This window comes from Trichomycterus rosablanca, chromosome 5, assembly GCF_030014385.1.
Source record: "Trichomycterus rosablanca isolate fTriRos1 chromosome 5, fTriRos1.hap1, whole genome shotgun sequence".
NCBI classification, from domain to species: Eukaryota; Metazoa; Chordata; class Actinopteri; order Siluriformes; family Trichomycteridae; genus Trichomycterus; species Trichomycterus rosablanca.
Window position 1 is genome coordinate 21,171,215 of NC_085992.1, and position 23,986 is coordinate 21,195,200.

General features: G+C 37.3%; 2 protein-coding genes across 2 annotated transcripts in view; one reads left to right on the forward strand and one right to left on the reverse strand.

Annotated features, from left to right (window-relative positions):
* Nucleotides 1-17,366, forward strand: part of ntpcr (nucleoside-triphosphatase, cancer-related) — a 68,095-nt gene extending 50,729 nt beyond the window's left edge. Inside the window, exon 5 of the mRNA XM_062995852.1 lies at nt 17,128-17,366. Within this exon, the coding sequence (XP_062851922.1) occupies nt 17,128-17,169 (42 nt within the window). The 3' untranslated portion in view covers nt 17,170-17,366. The remainder of the gene's footprint in view (nt 1-17,127) is intronic.
* Nucleotides 17,367-19,848: 2,482 nt separating this feature from the next.
* The window catches only part of msh6 (mutS homolog 6 (E. coli)), a 31,845-nt gene continuing 27,707 nt past the window's right edge, over nt 19,849-23,986 (reverse strand). Inside the window, exons 9-10 of the mRNA XM_062995833.1 lie at nt 20,595-20,797; nt 19,849-20,499 (exon numbers count right to left, since the gene is read on the reverse strand). Coding sequence (XP_062851903.1) covers nt 20,418-20,499; nt 20,595-20,797 — 285 coding nt within the window. The 3' untranslated portion in view covers nt 19,849-20,417. The remainder of the gene's footprint in view (nt 20,500-20,594; nt 20,798-23,986) is intronic.

Consider the following 23,986-nt stretch of genomic DNA (forward strand, 5'->3'; position numbering starts at 1 on the left):
GCATTTTACAAAATGTCCCAAAAATAGGGTTTGTGTGTTATATTTACCTGTTGGACATCTGAACATCCTGTTAAATAGCCATCCATTTGTTTGCTTGATGCTATGCATATAATCATCTGACTTTCCGTGCAGCAAATACTATAACATCAAACACATAATATTTTTAAGGATCTTCACGTTTTATGGTTACTTGATGTAAATATAAAATACAACACAGGAAAAAAGTGGAGTCAACAGGAACACAGTAATGAGTCTAATTAGAAATAATAAAGACCATTTACCATAGAGATAAAAAAAACTGATGTAATTACATTTTATATGCTATTCATATATTAAAATTAAGTTGACTAATTTTTAGTTTGTTTTTGTTGATGTTTAACACAATTACTCGTTGACACCGACTTCACCAGCTGTGGCACCCTGCAGCCATAAAATTAATTGCAAAAAGTTTGTTTTTATTTGCATTTTACCAAGATGTACAATGGTTGCCAAATTAAAATTTTATTGATATAGTGCATTTTCTCATAAATAAAGTATATTTTGCAATTAGACATATTAGGACTTAAAACAACCACAATCTAATTTTAGATATAATAGAAACTCCAAGTTCAAGTTATTTGCAAGCCAATCATGTTTGCATTTATGGTTTTATTTTTTAAAATGTCCTACTGTCGGTCAAGCGCAGTAGATTGGATTTTGTGACTATGACGAGGCTATTTCCAAGCTTTTTGCGAAGTTGGAGCATGATAATAAGCATTGCTGTTACTAAAAAAATTGACATAAGCAATTCCCGACCCTACTATTATAGGGGTATGTTTAAATAGTAAATTAAAATATATATCAAACCTAATTTTATTTTTCATCAGGATTTTAACGTTATGTTTCACACACTTTTGGTTACATTCATGACAGAACAGGTAGTTACTTTTTTTTTCTTCAGGGGTGTCCAAACTTTTTATTTATTTATTTTATTGCATTTCAGAAAAATAACAAAGGAAAAAAGAATCATTGTATGCACAATATTGATCAGGATAGAACAGGTAGTTACTAGTTACACAAGATTCATCGGTCTTTACATGGACAATTTTGTATCTCCAATTCACCTCACTTGTCTTTGGACTGTGGGAGGAAACCGGAGCAGGCACTAGAAGAACATGCAAACTCCACACAGAAATTACCCTGACCGCTCCACCTAGGAATCGAACCCAGGACCTTCTTGCTGTGAGGCGACACCGAGCCGCCGGATCGAACCTAATAACTCCAGGCCGGTGGCACCACTGAGACTAGAACTCAGATTTTGGTATTGGCGGTGGTAAGATTTAATATTAGACCGCTGCGCCACTCGAGCGCTCCGTTAGTCTATTTTAAATTGTATTTTTATTTACGTAGACAATAGACATTTAAAATACCGTATAGTTTTTTACAGCATTCACTTACTGTTTTGGTAACTGTATAGTCCCTGATGTGAAGTTATTGTTGTTTGTATTCCTGGATTGTGGTAAAGACACTTCATTTGCTGCTGTGCTGTTTTCTGCAAAGTTTTTGCGGATGGATATGGAGACTGTTGTCGGAGGGACAGTATTTCTATTTAGCAAGTCCTCTTCGCCATTGTCTTTCTGTTCGCATACATTCAGTGATATTTGATTCCTCCGAGCAGTCTGTCCGATGTTCAAAGATACTTGTTTGGTCAGGTCGTGGTTATCCAACGGCGCATATTGCTCTGCAAGCGCTACACACTTAGTCCCTATAGTGACAGACTGGATTTTCCTCTCAGTAATTTTAGACATGGCTCCGTTTCGCACAGTTTATTTTAAAATTTAACAATAACAAAATCACGATAAATATAACTGAAGATACTTCGTCGAGGATATTATTGAGCAGATAAGGAAAAAAAGCTTTTAGTTGTCCACTTTTCTGTGCATGTTGAGGATGCAGAGCACACAACCCAGGATTGCCTCTTTGGACTGCTGCGAGCTGATGCGCTCCCAGAACAGGCGCAGTGCAGCAGCGAGGTGAGCGGCAGCCGTAGTGACGCTTCTGCAGAGAAAATTTGCAGCTGTACCCGCTAACCTGCTGCCAAGGAGCCGGAGAAGCGCTGAACGGAGTAAAAGGAAAACAGCTGGCATACTGAGAAGAAAATGTGAAAAATGAGAAGAAAGAAAGGGTAAATCCACGAAATCCAAGAAGGCTGTAAAGTGATGGTCAAAACCTGCTCATCAAAAGTAACGAAAAGAAAATAGAAAGAGTAGATGCAGGGATACAAGTTTGGTCGTGGTGTCTGCCTGTTCGCTCCAGGAATAAAGGCAGAAACTACATTGGTGGCACACTTTTCTGCGCGTGTGAGTGTGAAGGAACAACTGTTTAATTCTGCACTTTTTCTTTAAGGGTGGGTTTCCGCCCAAAAGCTAACTGTTGCAAGAACAGGTGCCTCCATAGGGCCGACCTATTACTTGCGAAGTTTGCTTCAATCTACTGCTTAATTAATACACTTAACAAATATGTAATCAATACATGCATACATACATCAATAACTACCAATGATAAAAAGTCATATAAGATAATAGTGCAAATTTAATACATTTGGAAGATATGTAATGAGTACAATGTGCATGATTTCATCTTTAAACAATGTGGACTCTTTTACAGGATGCATACAGTAACTTGAAATGTTTTGTATAATATACAAAATGCACACTAAACAAAAATAATGTTGCTTACTGAGCAAGTTGGAGGAATGTGTCGTCAATCTGCATACATAATTATAAAAAGTAGGTTACTTTTTACTTACACTAATTTTAAGGCTGCTTTGGCTGTGGAAAATCTAAATAGTACTGTACCCCACCCGCACCTGTGGTCAGCTTTTTGCAACACCGAACAGCTGAAACGACAGGACAAAGTATAACTTTGTGACATGCACATTTGCTTTTTCAATCAAGTCATCACTGAATGTGACCATTGACAAATGGTGAAAATACAGTATGTGCTTAGTGTGTATCTTATGGAAATGAAGTGTGCTAAATCTGTTATTTAATCAGTTTTTATACTTTTTTAAATAATACAATTAATGTTTGTGCCACATATATTAGTTGATAGCTTAATAATATTATTATTATTAATTTTAATTACATGATGTTTTTTGTTATTGGTTGTTTTGGGTTGTGTTTTAAATGTTTGAAAGGAAGACATAAATAATTTTTAACGTAGTTTTTCTTCATTAGTTCCCTGGCCAGTGCTGTTAAATAATGGTGTAGTACAGACATTATTTACATACATACATTATCTGGTTTTAAGCTTCAAATATAAAGGCGATATCCAGCGCATGTGGATTGTGATAGTTTGTGCAAATGAATAAATGATACAGATGACAGACATCCTTTTTCTTCTTCATTAAGGATGCTGAGTAATCAATAATTCATTCATTCACTGTATGTTTTACCACTGTTTTATACTGGTCAAAGTCATGGTGGGTCTGACTCATTGGGCAGGTAGGAAAAACCCTGTACAGGTCACCAGTCCATCACAGGGCAGACACACACGCAGGGCAATTTTAGTAGCTGACGGACCTGTCTTTTGGACTTTGTCTTTGGACAAGGAGGAAAGTTACCAGCTAGCATAATAGCCCTTTTATTTAAAACAAATTTATTTATTTTCTGTGTGAATTACAAGGGCTTGAAATAAAAGGCCAGATCTGACATACGGCAAATCCCTCACACTCCTGGAACAAGTGAAAATGAACATATAAGTCACTATGTACAACTCACTTAACAAAAATGCTGACTTTACAAACTCATTACAACTCTAACACAAAATGCACACTTTAAAGACACTGTACACAAACGCTCCTAAAACAATGTAACCATTAATCCTGTTTTAACCCTTATTTCTGTTTTGGCCATGGGCTTTTAACCCTTTGATGCACAACCTGGGTCAAAAATGACCCAACTGAGTTTTTATTTTCTATATCTTTGCAATAAATTAATTTCGTCATTCAAGCTTCCATGAATTTTTCAATTAACTTGTTTTTGATCACAAATCCTTATTTCAGTTTTATATTTTTTGCTTTTTTAATAAAAATAATTTTTGTATCACTACCCTTCTAATGCACAACATGGGTCAAAAATGACCCTTATGTATTTACTATGGAATTTGACAGAAACTACTGACATTTGTAAGTGTTTGTAGTCAAAAACATATTTACTGATCTTTTGAAAGACAACCAAAGATTAGGCTCTTGAATCTTGAATATGTCCAATACTATTTGCTTGCTAGCTGTTTACATATTCTAGTATAGATAGCTTTTATTAGCTAAGACAGCAAATACATGAATAACTGACAAATGTGCATATGAAAATATTCTTGAATGGATGAATATGGGTCATTTTTGACCCATGTTGTGCATTAGAAGGGGTTTGCTTAGCTTGTGCATCAAAGGGTTAAAGGCCAACTATTTTGGTGGACCAAACAATTCCCCTTTTTTCCCCAGCAGTACAATACAACAAAACAATAAAAAACGTATAAACAATAAAATAAGTTTCGCCCATGATCATTATGCAGCTCCTCTGGCACCGCAAACCAGCAGAAGTCTCTGAGCAGACTGTCAGCGGTGGTCTAAGTGCTTTAATTGGGAACTGTGTATGCTTTGGGCCACTTGCAAAAAAATCCATTATGAACACAACATAGCAGTTCCCCCCTTCAGTTCCAGAAAAGGCCAGAGGAAGTCTGTGGCCATGTCTGATCCATAACCACCCGGGACTGAAGTGGCTGATGGGGTGTGCAACCACTTGGTGGGACCTTTCTTTGCCATGCAGGTGAAACAGCAACACAGCATTGCGTTGACACACTGGCCAGACGGTGGAGAGTGTTGGTGAACCTTAAATGTCCCACGCCTTCCAGGCCATTCACAGTGTGCAACACTCGTTGTCTGGGAATGTGCTTGTCCAGTGATGGTACAGCTTACTATTTTGCTCCTTTAAGCAATCACACTGGAACCAACATGCATTTACAGTCAATCTGTGGGGGGTTACAGCAGACCACTCTGGTGTTGGTCCCACCCGTAACAGGTCTCAAAACACTGACAGCTCCTGAGCAGTTTTCAGCTCACTTGAGTCAACACTCAGTGCCTCTGCTCCTACCACCTCAGTGCTCGCAGCAGTGCACCTCTCTGCACATTTCTAAGTAGCGTCAAGTCTTTCAAAATTGCAGCATGACTCCAACTGGAACTCCTGCAGTACTGCTAGCCATTGCGCCACATGTCCCTCTGATTCATGCAATTGCAGCAACCACATCAATGATGCATGGTTGGTAAAGAGAGTGAACGGCACCTCCAGAGAAAGGTCTGTTTTATTCTCGCTACCTCAGGCAATAATCCCTGCCAAGTAACACAATAATTGGGTGGGTGTGAAGAGCCGCTGACTAAAATAGGCAATTACATAACACAGCGCCGATGCCCTAGTTGCTTGAGTCGGTGTCTGCTATAAACTGCGAATCCACTGTTTAGCTAGTGAGCTAAACTAGCTCATTCCCATCACCCAGTCCAGCACATGATTGAGCAGGGGAAATGGGTACAAGTCCACTTTGGTCACTGCATTCAACCATGGGTGACACAAAAGCACCAGTTTCCACTCTTTTTCTACACTAGCACAGTTGGTGTGGCCCATGAGATGGTAGATGGTTTGATGATGCTGCCACTATCTCACACAAACGTTGTACCAAGCAATTTTTCCTTTTACTAGCTGTAAACATTTGCAAGCAAATCTGTACTCCTGCATCAATAACAACTAGATTTGTTTTCATACAGTATGCCTCACTGACTGCGAACACATCTTGAAAACTGTTCAATAGCTTCAAAAGCTTTATTGCTGTCCTGGCATCAGGCTCTTGCTGCTCCACCACCACAGCTCCTTTACAACATCCTCCACGCCCTGTTGCTGGGGTGCGTTGTGCTGCTGGGGTGTGCCACCTGAGGCTATAGAGGCTCTTCCCATACTCACTGACACTGTATGTTCAGCCATTACAGCCAGCAAGAAATCACCAACTGGAGACTATGGTGTCCACCAATAAGTGGGAGTTATAGGTGGGAGTACCCACCTGAGAATGATTCTGCGTGTTTAGCTCCTCCAGACCTTACAGGTTCCATACCAGTAGACTGGTTTGTTGCTGCCTAGCCATTGTCGCCATCTGCCAACATCATGGGCACCTAAACCCCTTTTAGGCAGATGGTATTGTGTACCAGGTCCATGGTGGCACACACAGTTGTTATAAAATAAAGCCCCAGTATGCACTCATCTTTAATGGCCAGTGGAGCCGAGAGCGTCGTAGACCATTTTAAAGTACTGATGTTGTTACCCAGTGTAAGATGTAAGAAGTGAGAAACAAGATGAAAGTTTGCATTTTACAGCTCTAATATAATTTAGTTTAACTGTAATTACAGCCTGTACAAAACAGGTACAAAAAAAAGAAACAGCTTTAATTAATATTTTACAGCACTAATACCACATTATTTCAGCATAACCACTTTGTTGTTCTGGGGCAAAAACTCTATAATCATTTTTAATAATTGGGGGTGATTTGTTAAGTTGCTATAATGCTGTAAGAGTTGGACACATGATTAGGGCTTTATTAGTTTAAATATAGAAAATTAGCATAATTTGTAAGTGCTACTTGTTACTATTATTTTACTTATTTTACTATCAACTTGTTACAGCTACAAATACTAACTTATTATTCATTAAGAACTTGTGTATACGTTTTTTAGGTAAATACAACTTGTAACTACAGCAGGAAGGTCCTGGGTTCGATCCCCAGGTGTGTGAAACATGACATTAAAATCCTAATAAATAAATAAATTTAAAAAATATTATTGCCTTATTATTGCGATACTTATTTATCATAGCATAATAACCGAAAGCAACACACACAAGGTTTAAATCAAAGCAGCCATACATACTAAATTTTACATATTTTATTATCTGTATAACATTTTTTTTTTTCTAGAAATACCCTCACACTTGCGTATGTGTGTTGTTGGAAATTTGTATTTAATTCAAAAGGGGCTTTTGTAAGTTCCATGAAGAATATATTCTAATAAAATCTCAAAATTAACCCAAAATGGTTTACTGAGCACAAAATTAAGGGTTTCCCATGACCATCCCTATCCAAAGGCCTAAACCCAATTGACAACATGTGGGTTGAACATGTATAACAATGTATAAAGTTCAACCCTGTTTAATACTCAACTACAGTTTGTTGCTGATCACATAGACAAAATGCATTGTCAGGGGCATCTTTCTTGCACAACAGCTTTAGAGTCCATGTAAGTGCGAATCCATTTTGTCTGTATATAGTGCCACTTTGTTTGAGGAGCTTCTAATTTAGGGCAGACTTTTTCTCTCAGCATAAGGTGATAGTTTTCATTTTCCTTCTGACCATCGCAAAGAGACCACCATTCCATCTGCTGTTTTATTTAAGCACAGATAAGTCAAGAATTAAAATCACTAAACATAATTTTGGAGGCCAAGCCAATGTTTTTACAATTTTCCAACCCCTTTCAAATGAATGATCTATTGAATATGTATATTTCTTACACTATTTTAGAAAAAACACAAAATAAAACTAATATTAAATTGATGGAAATATTAATTGGGAAATATTAATATTAATATTAATATTAAATATTAAAGTTTTTGGGAAAAAGATGTATGTTTTTAGCCACAATATAGGAATACAGCAAAAATATTACAACCCCAAATCAGAAAAAGTTGGGACTGTATGGAAAATGCAAATAAAACAAAAAATGCAGCGTTTCATATCTTGTCTCTATTAATATTAATATTAATATTAAATATTAAAGTTTTTGGGAAAAAGATGTATGTTTTTAGCCACAATATAGGAATACAGCAAAAATATTACAACCCCAAATCAGAAAAAGTTGGGACTGTATGGAAAATGCAAATAAAACAAAAAATGCAGCGTTTCATATCTTGTCTCTAAGATATTAGAAAAAGTAGTTTCCAAACAATTATGTTCTTATTTGAATGAAAATTGTATTCATGAAAAATTTCAATCTGGTTTTAGACCCAAACATAGTACCGAAACCTCATTAATTAGAGTAGTTAACGAGTTGTTAATGTCTTCTGATAATGGATGTGTCTCTTTTCTTGTTCTATTAGATCTTAGTGCAGCGTTTGATACAGTCGATCATAACATTTTACTGGCGAGGCTAGAAAATACAGTAGGTGTTAAAGGACTCGCACTCTCTTGGTTCAAATCATATTTGACTGACCGCTCTCAATTTGTTTATGTAAATAATAAATGCTCAGAAACTACTACTAATAAGTAAAGTGTGGTGTTCCACAGGGGTCGGTACTGGGACCACTATTATTTACACTCTATATGCTTCCACTAGGAGAAATTATTCATAAACATGGCATACATTTTCACTGCTATGCAGATGACACACAGCTGTATATGTCAGCCAAACCAAATAATACTGATACAATCAGTAAGATAGAAGGTTGTGTAAACGACATAAAAAACTGGATGTCGTGTAACTTTCTTTTACTTAATTCAGATAAAACAGAGGTTTTACTTGTTGGCTCTAAAGCTGCAAGAGACAAGTTGTCTAACCTGGTGCTAAACCTAAACACTTTCTCTGTTACTCCCAGCCCAGATGTAAAAAACTTGGGTGTCACACTAGATTCAGATCTTTCCTTTGATACACATGTCAATAATATTACTAGAGTTGCTTTCTATAATTTGCGTAATATTTCTAAAATAAGAAATATACTATCTGTTAATGACGCCAAAAAACTGATCCATGCGTTTATAACTTCTCGGTTAGATTATTGTAATGCTCTTCTAACTGGATGCTCTGGTAGATCCATACACAAACTCCAGTTAGTTCAAAATGCAGCAGCTCGAGTACTAACTAAAACTAGAAAATTTGATCATATTACTCCTGTTCTATCATCTCTACACTGGCTGCCAGTTAAATTCCGCATTGATTACAAAGTACTGTTACTAACTTATAAAGCGCTACATGGTCTGGCTCCACAGTATCTGAGTGAACGTATTAATCACTACAACCCAGCACGTCCACTTCGCTCACAAGATGCAGGGTTACTTATAGTTCCTAGAATTAAAAAGATCACGGCTGGTGGAAGAGCATTTTCTTACAAAGCTCGACAACTTTGGAATAATCTTCTCGCCTCTGTTCGGGATTCGGACACAATCTCATTGTTTAAGTCTAGACTGAAAACATTTTTATTTTCTCAGGCTTTTCATTAGTATAGACAAAGGAGCAGAGCTTGGGGGTTCTTGGTCATAGAAACTTGTGGTGATCAGGGATGTTGGGTTGCTGTCGTTCGGCCTCTCTTGTACGATCACTCAAGTTTGATGACGGTGGGGAGATGGGCGCTGATGTCCTATGAAAGCCTTCATGACCTTGTTACCTGCTCGCTCTCCCTTTTAGTTATGCTGTAATAATTAGGGCTGCCGGAGTCTAAAACTCTCTGTAAAACTGTTTCTCAACTAGCATTGTACATTATTAACTACATTCTCTGTTGTTTTACCCCGAGGGCATTCTGATGGAAACCTGTTTACCCGCCAAGGTTAAGGATTGAAGTCGAGACTGCCGTGACAACGATACTGCTCCTGCTGGATGTGACGGGTCTGGCGTATTTGCACCAAGAATGACAAGAACTCACTACAGACTTTACTGAAGACTAGACCGAATAATAACTCTTATTTATTTATTTATTTATTTATTTATTTATTTATTTATTTATTTATTTATTTATTTATTTATTTATTTATTTATTTATTTATTTATTTATTTATTTATTTATTTATTTATTTATTTATTTATTTATTTATTTATTTATTTATTTATTTATTTATTTATTGCCAGTTATAACTTTTAGTTCATTTAATTCTGTGTTTGTATGATTTGTATAAATCCTACTTATTTAAAGTATCCTCCAGGCCACCCAAGAAGGATGGACCAGAGAGTCTGGTACCTCTCAAGGTTTCTTCCTGTAATTTTCAGGGAGTTTTTCCTTGCCACAGTCGCCCTCGGCTTGCTCAACAGGGGTTTTTGTATCTGTTGGTCCTGGATTTTGTAAAGTTGCTTTGAGACAATGTCTATTGTAAAAAGCACTACATAAATAGACTTGACTTGACGCATACATTTACTTTGACTTTTATTTGACTGCAGACAGGATGAACCCAAGATATTTCATGTTTTATCTGCTCAACTTCATTTCATTTATTAAAAAACCTTCGTTTCTGCATTTCAGGCCTGCAAACATTCCAAAAAAGTTGGGACGGGGGCAATTTAGGGCTAGTCATGACGTGTAAAAACAAAATAATTATGCAATTTTAAACAGGTGATGTCAACAGGTGATTGTAATCATGGCTTGGTACAAAAGCAGCATCCAGGAAAGACTGAGTTTTTGATAAGCAAAGATGATCAGAGGATCTCCAGTTTGTCAACAAATGTGTGAGAAAATGATTGAAATGTTTACAAACAATAAACTCAAAGAAAGATTGGAAGGGATTTGCATATTTCTCCCTCTACAGTGATCTTCGATCCCTCAGACGGCACTGCATCAAGAACCCCTACTCAACAATAGCTGATATAACCACATGGGTCCCTTTGTCAAGCACTACAATATGGAGTTACATGCACAAATGCCACTTTAAACTTAAAACTTTACTCTGCAAAAAAGAATCCTTATGTTTACCATGTCCAGAAGCGGCTTCGACTTCTCTGGGCTTGGAGGCATTTAGGATGGACCATCACACAGTGGAAACGTGTATTGTGGTTAGATGAATCAGCATTCCAGGTCTTTTTTATGGAAAAAATGGACACCGTGTGCTTCGGACCAAAGACGAAAAGGACCATCCAGGCTGTTATCAGCAACAAGTCCAAAAGCCAGGGTCTGTCATTGTATGGGGCGGTTTCAGTGCCCTTGGCAAAGGTCATTTACACTTCTGTGATGGCAGCATTAATGCAGAAAAGTACATTGAGATCAACATGTGCTGCCTTCAAGACGTCATCTTTTCCAGGGACGTTCATGCATTTTTCAACAAGACAATGCAAAATCACATGCTGCATACATTACAAAGGCATGGCTGCGGAAGAAGATGGTACGGGTACTGGACTGGCCTGCCTGCAATCTTGACCTGTCCCCAATAGAGAATTTTTTTTGACAATGACGACCCCATATACTGTTGCACATCTTAAAATGTGTTTGCAGGAAGAATGGTACAAAATAAAACCTGAAACACTAAATCGCTTGGTATCCTCAGTGCCAAACGTCTTTTAAGTGTGGTGAAAAGGAATTGCAACATTACAAAGGGGTAAATGCTTTACTGTCCCAATTTTTTTTGGAATGTGTTGCAGACCTGAAATACAGGAATAGATGTTTATTAATAAATGAAATGAAGTTGAGCAGATAAAACATGAAATATCTCAGGTTAATCCTGTCTACAATCAAATAAAAGTCAAAGAAAATGAAGAAACTCGTGGTGTTTTTTTATTATTTGCTTTTTCTGTGCCGTCCCAACTTTTTCTGATTTGGGGTTGTAAAACACCACTTTAAAATGTTATATTATTTTTATAAAATAAAGCAAGGAAAAATATTAACTTGCTTTAAATGCTATTAAGGCCCTCCTTTTGTTGCAGCATTGGTTGGGGCTGTTGGAGGCAGCTGCAGAAAATCCAAGAGACAACAAGACCCACTATTGTGTGTCTTGCTGCAGCTGTCACCAACCTGCATACTTTTGCAAATCTAGCTAATCCCAGAGGCAAAACACCGCCTCAGACAGGGCATTTGTAAATACCAATGGACAGCTGGGAACAGACTCTCATCTGCTTATATTAGTTAGGAGTCAGCTGTTGAACACTCCCAACACACTTACTGAGACACACAAGCACACAGACTTTCAAAAATTTTGTCGGTGACATGTGCAAAATGTTTTTTAAACAAAGACCAACCCATAGTTTACTGCTAACTCAGCTAGAAATATGAGACATATGGTGGTGTGCTATGCAAGGAATAATGATAATGATTATGATATTTCATACAAGATATTTTATGTTTTGTCTAGTTTACTTCATTTATTTGTTAATATGCATAATTTCCTACATTTCGGGCCTGCAACACATTCCAAAAAAGTTGGGACAGACTTTATAACTTTGTATTGTTGCCATTCCTTCTAGCAACACTAACCTAACACTTACCTTTGCACTGACACAACGTTTATACCATGGGTCTGTTAAAAAAAACTTAGTAAGCTGCCTTGCTGTCTATCTAGGCAGCTGCCTAAGTAGAGAGGATTCTAATAAGCCTTCAAACAGCCTTCTTCTCAGCAGTGTGCGATAAATTACGTAAAATGCTTTCCATGTAAAGAGTTTACTAGGTTTTTGGACAGACCCCATGACAGACCCTGGTTTTTGGACTTGTTGCTGATAACAGTTTATTATCAAACAATTCTTTCAAAAAGATCTGAAATACTGATTTGTCTGACCATAATACATGTTTCTACAGTGCAACAAAGAACAAAAAGTCAAAAAAGACAATACAATATACACAGTGCAGATACACAACAGTACAATAAATTTAAAAAAGGCCTACAATATATACATAAGACATTTCTAATCTAAAAAAGTAATTATGGGAGACAAGACTAAAGACAAGAGTAGTGTTGACCAGTACATGGTACTGAGTAAATGATAGGTGATGTAAAAAAAAAACATACAGTGTATCACAAAAGTGAGTACACCCCTCACATTTCTGCAAATATTTTATTATATCTTTTCATGGGACAACACTATAGAAATAAAACTTGGATATAACTTAGAGTAGTCAGTGTACAACTTGTATAGCAGTGTAGATTTACTGTCTTCTGAAAATAACTCAACACACAGCCATTAATGTCTAAATGGCTGGCAACATAAGTGAGTACACCCCACAGTGAACATGTCCAAATTGTGCCCAAAGTGTCAATATTTTGTGTGACCACCATTATTATCCAGCACTGCCTTAACCCTCCTGGGCATGGAATTCACCAGAGCTGCACAGGTTGCTACTGGAATCCTCTTCCACTCCTCCATGATGACATCACGGAGCTGGTGGATGTTAGACACCTTGAACTCCTCCACCTTCCACTTGAGGATGCGCCACAGGTGCTCAATTGGGTTTAGTCCATCACCTTTACCTTCAGCTTCCTCAGCAAGGCAGTTGTCATCTTGGAGGTTGTGTTTGGGGACGTTATCGTGTTGGAAAACTGCCATGAGGCCCAGTTTTCAAAGGGAGGGGATCATGCTCTGTTTCAGAATGTCACAGTACATGTTGGAATTCATGTTTCCCTCAATGAACTGCAGCTCCCCAGTGCCAGCAACACTCATGCAGCCCAAGACCATGATGCTACCACCACCATGCTTGACTGTAGGCAAGATACAGTTGTCTTGGTACTTCTCACCAGGGCGCCGCCACACATGCTGGACACCATCTGAGCCAAACAAGTTTATCTTGGTCTCATCAGACCACAGGGCATTCCAGTAATCCATGTTCTTGGACTGCTTGTCTTCAGCAAACTGTTTGCGGGCTTTCTTGTGCGTCAGCTTCCTTCTGGGATGACGACCATGCAGACCGAGTTGATGCAGTGTGCGGCGTATGGTCTGAGCACTGACAGGCTGGTCTCCCACGTCTTCAACCGCTGCAGCAATGCTGGCAGCACTCATGTGTCTATTTTTTAAAGCCAACCTCTGGATATGACGCCGAACACGTGGACTCAACTTCTTTGGTCGACCCTGGCGAAGCCTGTTCCGAGTGGAACCTGTCCTGGAAAATTGCTGTATGACCTTGGCCACCATGCTGTAGCTCAGTTTCAGGGTGTTAGCAATCTTCTTATAGCCCAGGCCATCTTTGTGGAGAGCAACAATTCTATTTCTCACATCCTCAGAGAGTTCTTTGCCATGAGGTGCCATGTTGAATATCCAGTGGCCAGTATGAGAGAATTGTACCCAAAACACCAAATTTAACAGCCCTGCTCCCCATTTACACCTGGGACCTTGACACATGACACCAGGGAGGGACAACGACACATTTGAGCACAATTTGGACATGTTCACTGTGGGGTGTACTCACTTATGTTGCCAGCTATTTAGACATTAATGGATGTGTGTTGAGTTATTTTCAGAAGACAGTAAATCTACACTGCTATACAAGCTGTACACTGACTACTCTAAGTTATATCCAAGTTTCATGTCTATAGTGTTGTCCCATGAAAAGATATAATGAAATATTTGCAGAAATGTGAGGGGTGTACTCACTTTTATGGTACACTGTATACTGATATACAGTTAGCAGCACAGGGTTTTAATAGCAGCAGAGATATACAACCCCAAATCAGAAAAAGTTGGGACAGCATGGAAAATGCAAATAATAAAAAAAACTGTTTCTTACATTTACTTTGACTTTTATTCATTGCAGACAGGATGAACCTGAGATATTTCATGTTTTATCTGCTCAACTTCATTAACCCATTTTGTCATTCAATGGGTATTGTGCAATTTCATTTCATTTCACTTTAATGGGACATGTGCAACTTCTAATTTAATTTGAATAAAGCAATAGCTTCGGTTCTGCTTCTGTTTTGTTTAAGTACTGTTTTATATTTTTATATTTATATATAGTACTTTTATTGTTTGCTGTTTTTTCTTGCACCGAGGGGGGGGGGGTATTCCAATTGTGTTGTGCAAGTGTACAAGTACAATGTGCAATGGCAATAAAGGATTCGTATTCGTATTATTAATAAACATTCATTCCTGCATTTCAGGCCTGCAACACAGTCCAAAAACATTTGGGACCACTTTGTAATGTTACCATGCCTTTTCACCACACTTAAAAGACGTTTTGGCCCCGAGGATACCAAGCGATTTAGTGTTTCAGGTTTTATTTTGTCCCATTCTTCCTGCAAACACGTCTTAAGATGTGCAACAGTATACGGGGTCGTGTAAATTACCTTTGCCAAAGGCACTGACACAACGATTATACCACGGGTCTGTTAAAAAAAAACTTAGTAAGCTGCCTTGCTGTCTATCTAGGCAGCTGCCTAAGTAGAGAGGATTCTAACAAGACATCTAACTTATAAGGCAGGTTATTCAGACACACTACTTAGACAGCGATTATGTCACTTCAGTTTTTGCTTACTAAGCTAACACAGTTAGCCTCAGGCCATTTTTACCAATATAACTGTGTACCGCAAACTGTTCAACTGTCACTGACAAACTCGAATTTTGCAAATAAATGACACTTGTACACGTTAATACAAATTAAAAAAATAATGAGAATTTATTTACATTGGAAAAGAACTCGTTCGTTGCTCCACATCCATCTGCCATAATTATAATTTTTGGTGAGCCACACTGAATGCTGCAATTGCCTTTACCGCTAAGAAAGCATCAAATGCTCCCTCGTTATTCAGTCAGATAATCGCTTTGAAATAAGGCACCTTAGCAGGCAACATTTTAAGGCATCTAAAAATTCAACAGCCTTCTTTTCAGAAGTGCGCGATGAATTACGTGAAATGCTTTCCATGTAAAGAGTTTACTAGGTTTTTGGGCTTGTTGCTGATAACAGTTTATTATCAACCAATTCTTTCAAAAAGATCTGAAATACTGATTTGTCTGACCATAATACATGTTTCTACAGTGTGACGGTAGAAGGTGCAACAAAGAACAAAAAGTCAAAAAAGACAATACAATATACACAGTGCAGATACACAACAGTACACAACAGTACAATAAATAAAAAAGGCCTACAATATAAGAAATGTACATAAGACATTTCTAATCTAAAAAAGTAATTATGGGAGACAAGACTAAAGACAAGAGTAGTGTTGATCAGTACATGGTACTGAGTAAATGATAGGTGATGTAAAAAAACATACAGTGGTGTTCAAAAAAATAGCAGTCCAACACCATTAACCTGATAAATCACTGATTTTAGTAGAAATGCTATTCCTACATAGCAAAACATTCACTTGAAAGTGTAGTAAAGTTATGAAAACAAAACAAACCCAACAATTAACACATGCATGCCCCTCATTCTGAGTAATCAAAGCATTGATTGAAAGGGGGTTGTTCAAAATAATAGCAGTGGGGAGTTCACTTGGTGAAGTCATTCATTCTGCAGAAGAACGGGTGTCAATTTTGGCCCTTATTTAAGGTAGGAGGGGGGCAAATGTTGCACTGGTTGGTCATAGCGCATTTCCTTCTGAAATACTGGGTAAAATGGGTTGTTTCAGACATTGTTCTAATGAACAACGTACTTTGATTAAAAAGTTGATTGTAGAGGAAAAAAACATACAGACAAGTGCAGCAGATTATTGGCTGCTCAGCTAAAATGATCTCAAATGCCTTGAAGTGAAAACCAAAACCTGAAAGATGCAGAAGTAGGCGTGGAACTACTGTTCGATTGGATCAAAGAATAGCCAAAATGGCAAATACTCAGCCAATGATCACCTCCAGAAAGACCAAGGAACATCTGAAGTTACCAGTGAGTACAGAAGATGATTAAGTGAAGCCAATTTACCAGCAAGAACTCCTTGCAAATTCCCGTTGTTAAGAAAAAGACGTGTCCTGAATGGGTTTAAATCTGCCAAGGAACACATTGACTGTTCCAAAGAGAAATGGCTCAACATTTTGTGGACTGGTGAAAGCAAAATTGTTCTTTTTGGGTCTAGTGGCCGTAGACAGTATGTCAGACAACCCTTGAACACTGAATTCAAGCCAAAGTACACTGTGAAGACAGTAAAGCACGGTGGTACAAAATGATGATATGGGGATGTTTTTCATACCATGGTGTTACACCTATTTATGGCATACGAGGGATCATGGATCAGTTTAAATGTATCAGAATACTTAAGGAGATCATGTTGCCCTATGTCGAAGAAGGATTGTCCTTAAAATGGATGTTTCAACATGACAATGACCCAAAACATCTTGGTTACAGACAAACAAGATTGAGGTAATAGAGTGGCCAGCCCAAGCCCTTGACCTCAATCCCATAGAAAACTTGTGGGCTGACATCTGAAACGTGTTTTTTTTTTTTTTTTTAGGCAAAACCCAACATTGCAGAAGAACTGTGGAATGTAGTCTAATCATCCTGGACTGGAATACCTGTTTAGAGGTGCCAGAAGCTGGTCGACCCCATGCAACACAGATCTCGGAAACAATTGTTCTGCCACTAAATATTAGTTCAGTAATTTGAAGTAAAGTGAAACCTCAAACATTTTTTTCATGTTATTGATACATTTTGTGAGTTTTTAAAGAAAAATGCTGGCACTGCTATTTTTTTGAACAGCCTAATATTCATTTTTCTTAATTTTCTGTAAAGGATTAACACAAACTGGCTAAATGTCATTAATGTTCTGATTTAGAATTGAAAGTGTAGTATTTTCAGTGCATTTGCATTTATGGAAATAAAAGTTATTATAATGATTTTGTGCTTTATTCGCTTTTTTAAAATCACTGCTATTTTTTTGAACACCACTGTATACTGATATACAGTTAGCAAATGATAAGTGATGTAAAAAAAAACATATACTGATATACAGTTAGCAGCGTATGGTTTTTAATAGCAGCAGATATACAACCCTAAATCAGAAAAAGTTGGGACAGCATGGAAAATGCAAACAATAAAAAAACAGTTTCTTACATTTACTTTGACTTTTATTTCATTGCAGACAGGATGAACCTAAGATATTTCATGTTTTATCTGCTCAACTTCATTTATTAATAAACATTCATTCCTGCATTTCAGGCCTGCAACACATTTCAAAAAAAGTTGGGACAGTAAAGCATTTACCACTTTGTAATGTTACCATTCCTTTTCACCACACTTAAAAGACGTTTTGGCCCCGAGGATACCAATCAATTTAATGTTTCAGGTTTTATTTTGTCCCATTCTTCCTGCAAACACATCATAAGATGTGCAACAGTACAGGGTCGTTGTCCTTGCATTTGTATTGTGTGCAGCATGTGGTTTTGCATTGTCTTGTTGAAAAATGCATGGATGTCGCTGGAAAAGACGACGTCTTGAAGGCAGCACATGTTGATCTCAATGTACTTTTCTGCATTTCATTTCACTTCATTCTCTGCCATCACAGAAGTGTAAATGACCTGTGCCAAGACCCTGGCTTTTGGACTTGTTGCTGATAACAGCCTGGATGGTCCTTTTTGTCTTTGGTCCGGAGCACACGGTATGCGACCTGGAATGCTAATTCATCTGACCACAATACATGTTTTCACTGTGTGATGGTCCATCCTAGATGCCTCCAAGCCCAGAGAAGTCGAAGCCACTTCTGGACATCCTTCTGGTTAACACAAGGATTCTTTTTTGCAGTTTTAAGTGGCATTTGTGCATGTAACTCCGTATTGTAGTGTTTGCCAAAGGTTTGCCAAAGTAATCCCCTGCCCATGTGGTTATATCAGCTATTGTTGAGTGGCGGTTCTTGATGCAGTGCCATTTGAGGGATTGAAAATCCCGGGCGTGCAGTTTAAGCTTGTGCCCTTTACACACTAAAGTTACTCCTGATACCTTGAATCGTTTAATGATATTATGCACTGTAGAGGAAGAAATATGCAAATCCCTTCCAATCTTTCTTTGAGGTACATTGTTTTTTAACATTTCAATAATTTTATCATGCATTTGTTGACAAACTAGAGATCCTCTGGCCATCTTTGCTCATCAAAGACTCAGTCTTTCCTGGATGCTGCATTTGTACCAAACCATGATAACAATCACCTGTTGACATCACCTGTTTGGAATCTCATCATTATTTAGTTTTTTCACCTCATTACTAGCCCTAAATTGCCCCCGTCCAAACTTTTTTGGAATGTGTTGCAGTAACTTTGCCATCATTCTCTGTCATCTTCCTATTAGTTGACTTTAGATAAGCCTTATAACAGCAGTCACAGTGAGATTTTAAGCCAAACTTTAGGCCACAAGTTAGCTATCTTTGGTTACAGCAGCACTAATTTGTTTGTTCTCCCAGAATATGAAGTACTGCATTATCTTCTCACCATTCTGCACTACTACAGCTTCACCCCGAATACCAGGTACTGCATTGTTTTTTCACCATTCTCCACTATCTCCACTTTGAAGTGCATTAAAAACATGGTCTCTCAAAGACTGAGAATAAGATCATTTAAATTCTTCTGTTTGGTGTCTTGCAAAAAGTGTTTCAGAACTGTTAAATATGTGTTAAGGCAGAGAATGTGCTTGTGGTTTAGTGTAGCAGGTCAACAGATAGTGTTTTCCAACCTGGTTTTGTACCAGTTTTGGGGTCTTGGCAACTGCTAAATAATAATAACAGTAAAATAATGAAAAAAGACAACTTAGGCAACTTTAACAATGCAAGCTGTTATAAGACTTTTGAAAAAATAAAAAATTTTTTGCTGTGGATGTAGTGCTTTTCCTGCTTTAACGCAACTAATTGAAGAAAAATAAAGGGGAAGAATTGAAGAAAAGAATTGTTATCCATCAAAATGGAGGCGAAGAGCTGAATGGACCCTGAATTAGACACAGCTTGGTCAAAGCACATGGGGTAAAATGGAACGCTTTACATGAAAAGAGCAGTCACATTATTGGCTATGCTATTATGTATGGAATGTGGATGCACATTAACCACCACTTAAAGATTTCATTTGAATGCTCAGTTTTATATTTTCAAGCCAAAATCGCAAAGGATTTAAATATGTTTATTAAATATAAATTTTGGGGTTATTAAACCGATGTTCTTTCTGTGAAAAAGATTTCAGATAAAATGAGAAACACGTTTCTTCAGCAATGTTTTATTTGTAAATGAAGAGAAGTGGACAGGCAGTGTTTACATGGAGCAAATAAAAGAAAAAAAATCCCCTTTGTTCTCTGGATCCTGCTTTTGCGTAGTCCCCTATGGGACTGCCCATGGTCAATGCCGGCTTTTGATATTTTTTCCACCTAATTGTTACTATAGAAATGTCTATAGTAACAGTCTCTCAAAATCATTAATTGTTGTCCTTTCATATAATGAGTTGGGTGGAATATAAGGGACTGAATAAACACATCTGAAGAAAATGGAATACAACTTCTGGCTTCACTGGAACTGTTTACAAGTGTTTATACTGCCTTTTCATCCAACTGCATTTGGTGACAATATAGGCTCTATACTGGGCTTTTATACAGCCTAAATTGTATGACATGTAGACTTAATACAGTCTATCATGCATAATAACTACTATTATTATTACTAATTAATAATCTAAATGCTACTTAATTTTATGTTTAGTCAACTAATAAGTGTTAAGTTGTAAAATAAACTTTATATCACTCCAGTAGTAATACATTTCAGTTAAACAATAAACATTACAGGTTGCCAATCATCTGAACCACTCTGGCAAACTGTTCGTTGTTAGTTGTTGGCCCTTCAGCAAATGAACACAGTTTTCTAAAGAGAGAATAAAACATGCATAATTTAGCATTAAAAGCTTTTAGTGTATCACAGTCTATAAAGTTATTATAAAAATATAAGGAGGTTCTTACTTGAAGATCCTAAGAGCCATGATGCTCCTCTCAAACTCATAGGCTTTATGGTGTCCTGACTGGATTACCTCCTCAGGGACATTAGCAAGACGTGCAGCATTAAAGCCATAGCTTTTGGGACATGCACCACCGATAAACTTGTAGAGAAAGGTTATCGTCTCCTGGCTGGGATCCTCATCACACTCATTCTCTACCATGCAGGCCTAAATATAATACAATGTCAAGTTCCTAATCCATTTAAACAGTACAAATACTAAATTTTCTTTTGTATTCCTTTTTAAATTAATTCAGGAATGCCTGGCAAGAGACCTTTACATATTTAGTTCAATGACCTAAAAAAAAAAAAAGCACAGATTACCAAAATACCTGGGAATATTACAGAAACAAATAGTTGTATGCACTTTTTATACAGTACAAAGTAAATTAGTCTGACATTATTGTTTCCTCAGTATCTCAATGCCTCCTACACAAAAGCTGGATAGAAATATTTTTATGTAACAGCATTTTATGCACTTCCCTTTTTTATAGTAATGCTTAGTAGTGAAATTTCAATTAAATTTTTTAGGCAGTAAACTTTTGAAGCCGAGGATCTCTATTCCATTCCATCATTCCATTGTTTTTTGTTCGTCTTCCTTTGTTCTCATTTTCGGGATATTAACGCTGTTCCAACTCTAAAGTGTCGGTCCCGTGGATGACAATATGGCTTGTATACAGCTGTTGGATACACACACCCATTCACTTGCCACGCCTTTTTTTAACCCCTTTTTTGTCCCATTTGCTTCCAGGCATTTTTTGATAGGCACATCGATCTACTGTACTTCTGATCAGCCGATAGACACCATTTCAGATAAACTATCTTAGGGCAGGTCTACCACCACAAATTCAAAGCCCCTCCATCATACCTTGTTCCTCCAATTCACTCCAATTCATTTTTGCACCTATTAAAAACACTATCCTTCCTTTACCCAGCAGGTAATTCAACTCTAATCTACAAACATACTGACCTGTCCTCCATCTTTTCTCCGTTCATTCATCCCTCAATCCACTTACTCACTTCCATTCATTTACCCTTGCAACAACCTAAAAAACCTTAGCAACCACAAACATCTGGCTGATCAAACTTATTCACACCCCCATCAAATACATGCCTTCACACACACAGTAGCCTTTCTAAATAAAAGTATTCACACCCAAACCAACTGCATGCTTTCACACAGAGTCACCTGCAAGACCAAAAGTATTCACCCCCCACCAACTACAGTGGTTTAATATCTGTTAAAGGGATTTTGATGTTTGTTGTATTTTGTTAAACGTTATTCGGACATCAATTACATGACCAAAAGCATTCTGATGCCACCGACTGCATGCTTGCATACACACACTTTTCACCTGCCTGAGCTGAAGTATTCACACCCACATACTTTACCAATGCTGAGCTGCAATCACACTCGCATTTTCTTCAGGAAATGCACCTCTCTAGTTATTATTATTCCCCTTGTTTTTTGTCCGGCTTTTTTCGTCTGCTATTTTAAAGATATCAACGCTGTTCCAATTCCAAAATGTCCGGCCTGTTGATGGGACAACTGCTTGTCTACAGCTTGTTCCCCCTTTTTTGTCCCTTTCACTTCCATTAATGTACTGAAATGTAAAAAACCTGTCAATCTAATGTACTCTTGCTAGACTGATAGACACCGTTTCAGGTATATACTATCTTAGGGAAGGCCCACCACCACAAATTCAAAGTCGTTTCCACCAATACTCATTTACCCAAGTTGAGTAAATCCACCCAAGTTTCTCCCGTTCACTCCCATTCATTTCTGCACCTTTTAAAAACACTAGCTTTCTTTGAACTGACAGTCACCAAAATCATGTGCACCTTCAGTGCTCTAATCTACAGACATACTGACCTGTAACTGCACCTCTACCAACTGCATATTTTACCACTGCTGAGCTGCATTCACACTCGCATTTTCTACAGGAAATGCACACCTCTAGTTACATTTGCTTTTTTTCAAATCTTCCTTTTTTAATGTAAAGACCCAGCCACAGACATGTTAGCATAATTTTAAAGTACCTAAAGTTACACAATGAACACGAATTAAAACTTTGTATATTCAGACACCACCAACTGCATGACCAAAAGTATTCAGAGTTTATCACAGGGCTGTTTAAACTGACCTGTTACCACAATTAGCGAAGGTATGAAATCAATAAAACGTTTCTCTTATTTTTACCCTATAATATATGCATTACCTGCCTGCTTACATTTACTGCTTTTGGAAAACTGATTATTATGGAACATCATTTCATGAGAAATGTTTGCTTTATCAATACAAATTTTTTATTACTAAAATACATTTTTAATAGTAAGGGTGCATATTTGTTAGATTCTTCTGACTTTAGTCAATTGACATCTCTTATTGCACAAACTTATAGCAACTATAAATAAAAATGTTGGCTATTTCTTTATATAAACAATATCCAATTGTCATTAGTCGATGGTTAACCCATAACCATCACACCGTAAGCAAAACCAGTTCAGCAACCAAAATGTACATTTTAAACTGTAGCAAAGCATTACATTCCTGGGAAAAACTCAGCCCCCGCATACATTTATTGTACAAATAACTATCATTGTAAATAATATAAAGCAATATGCTGCATTGAAAAAACTTGTGCTAATTGTGGATGCAATAATTTGTTTTTAAGTTTAGATTTATACAAATTTTTCTAGTACTGTTGCAATTGATAAAAAAGTATTGAACATTTTTAAGTTAAAGTGTACGATTACTATAGTGCGCCGTCTACAGGGCATTCTTTGTATTATAGATTTAACATTCTAAAATTTGTAGCTTTTTTTGTAAGGCCCAAAGTAATTCACGGCCATGAAAATCTCATCACAGACTGTGAAATGAGCAGTTTCTCGTGCAAAATGCATTAATATCCCTAATAGACACCCATCAAAATATAATGAAAAAAATATTTTAACCCAGCAAACACGGCAGAACTGTAGACCAGTTGCACAACTAATTCAGTGGTCAGTAACTAACAGTTCACTACAAGAAAAAACTTTTTTAATTTAATTTTTATTCATTTAACCACTTTACCCTGGTCTCTGGAACAATGGGCACAGGGGACCAATCTTTTTACTGGGATGCGGCCTGATGGTTAAACTAATAGTAGTAATAGTGATAGTTTTCTCCTTTGTAATTTTTAATGTGTAATAGTTTTATCTTTTATGGTTGAAAAAGAAAAATGCATTTAAATGTCTCTGTTGAAGCTGCAATGAGTTCACCCCATTACTGGATGGAATCTGTAAACAGGGTACATTGTTCAATCTCAATTTAAATCAACTATTGGAAATGAATTCCAATGTAACCAGCTGCATTAAT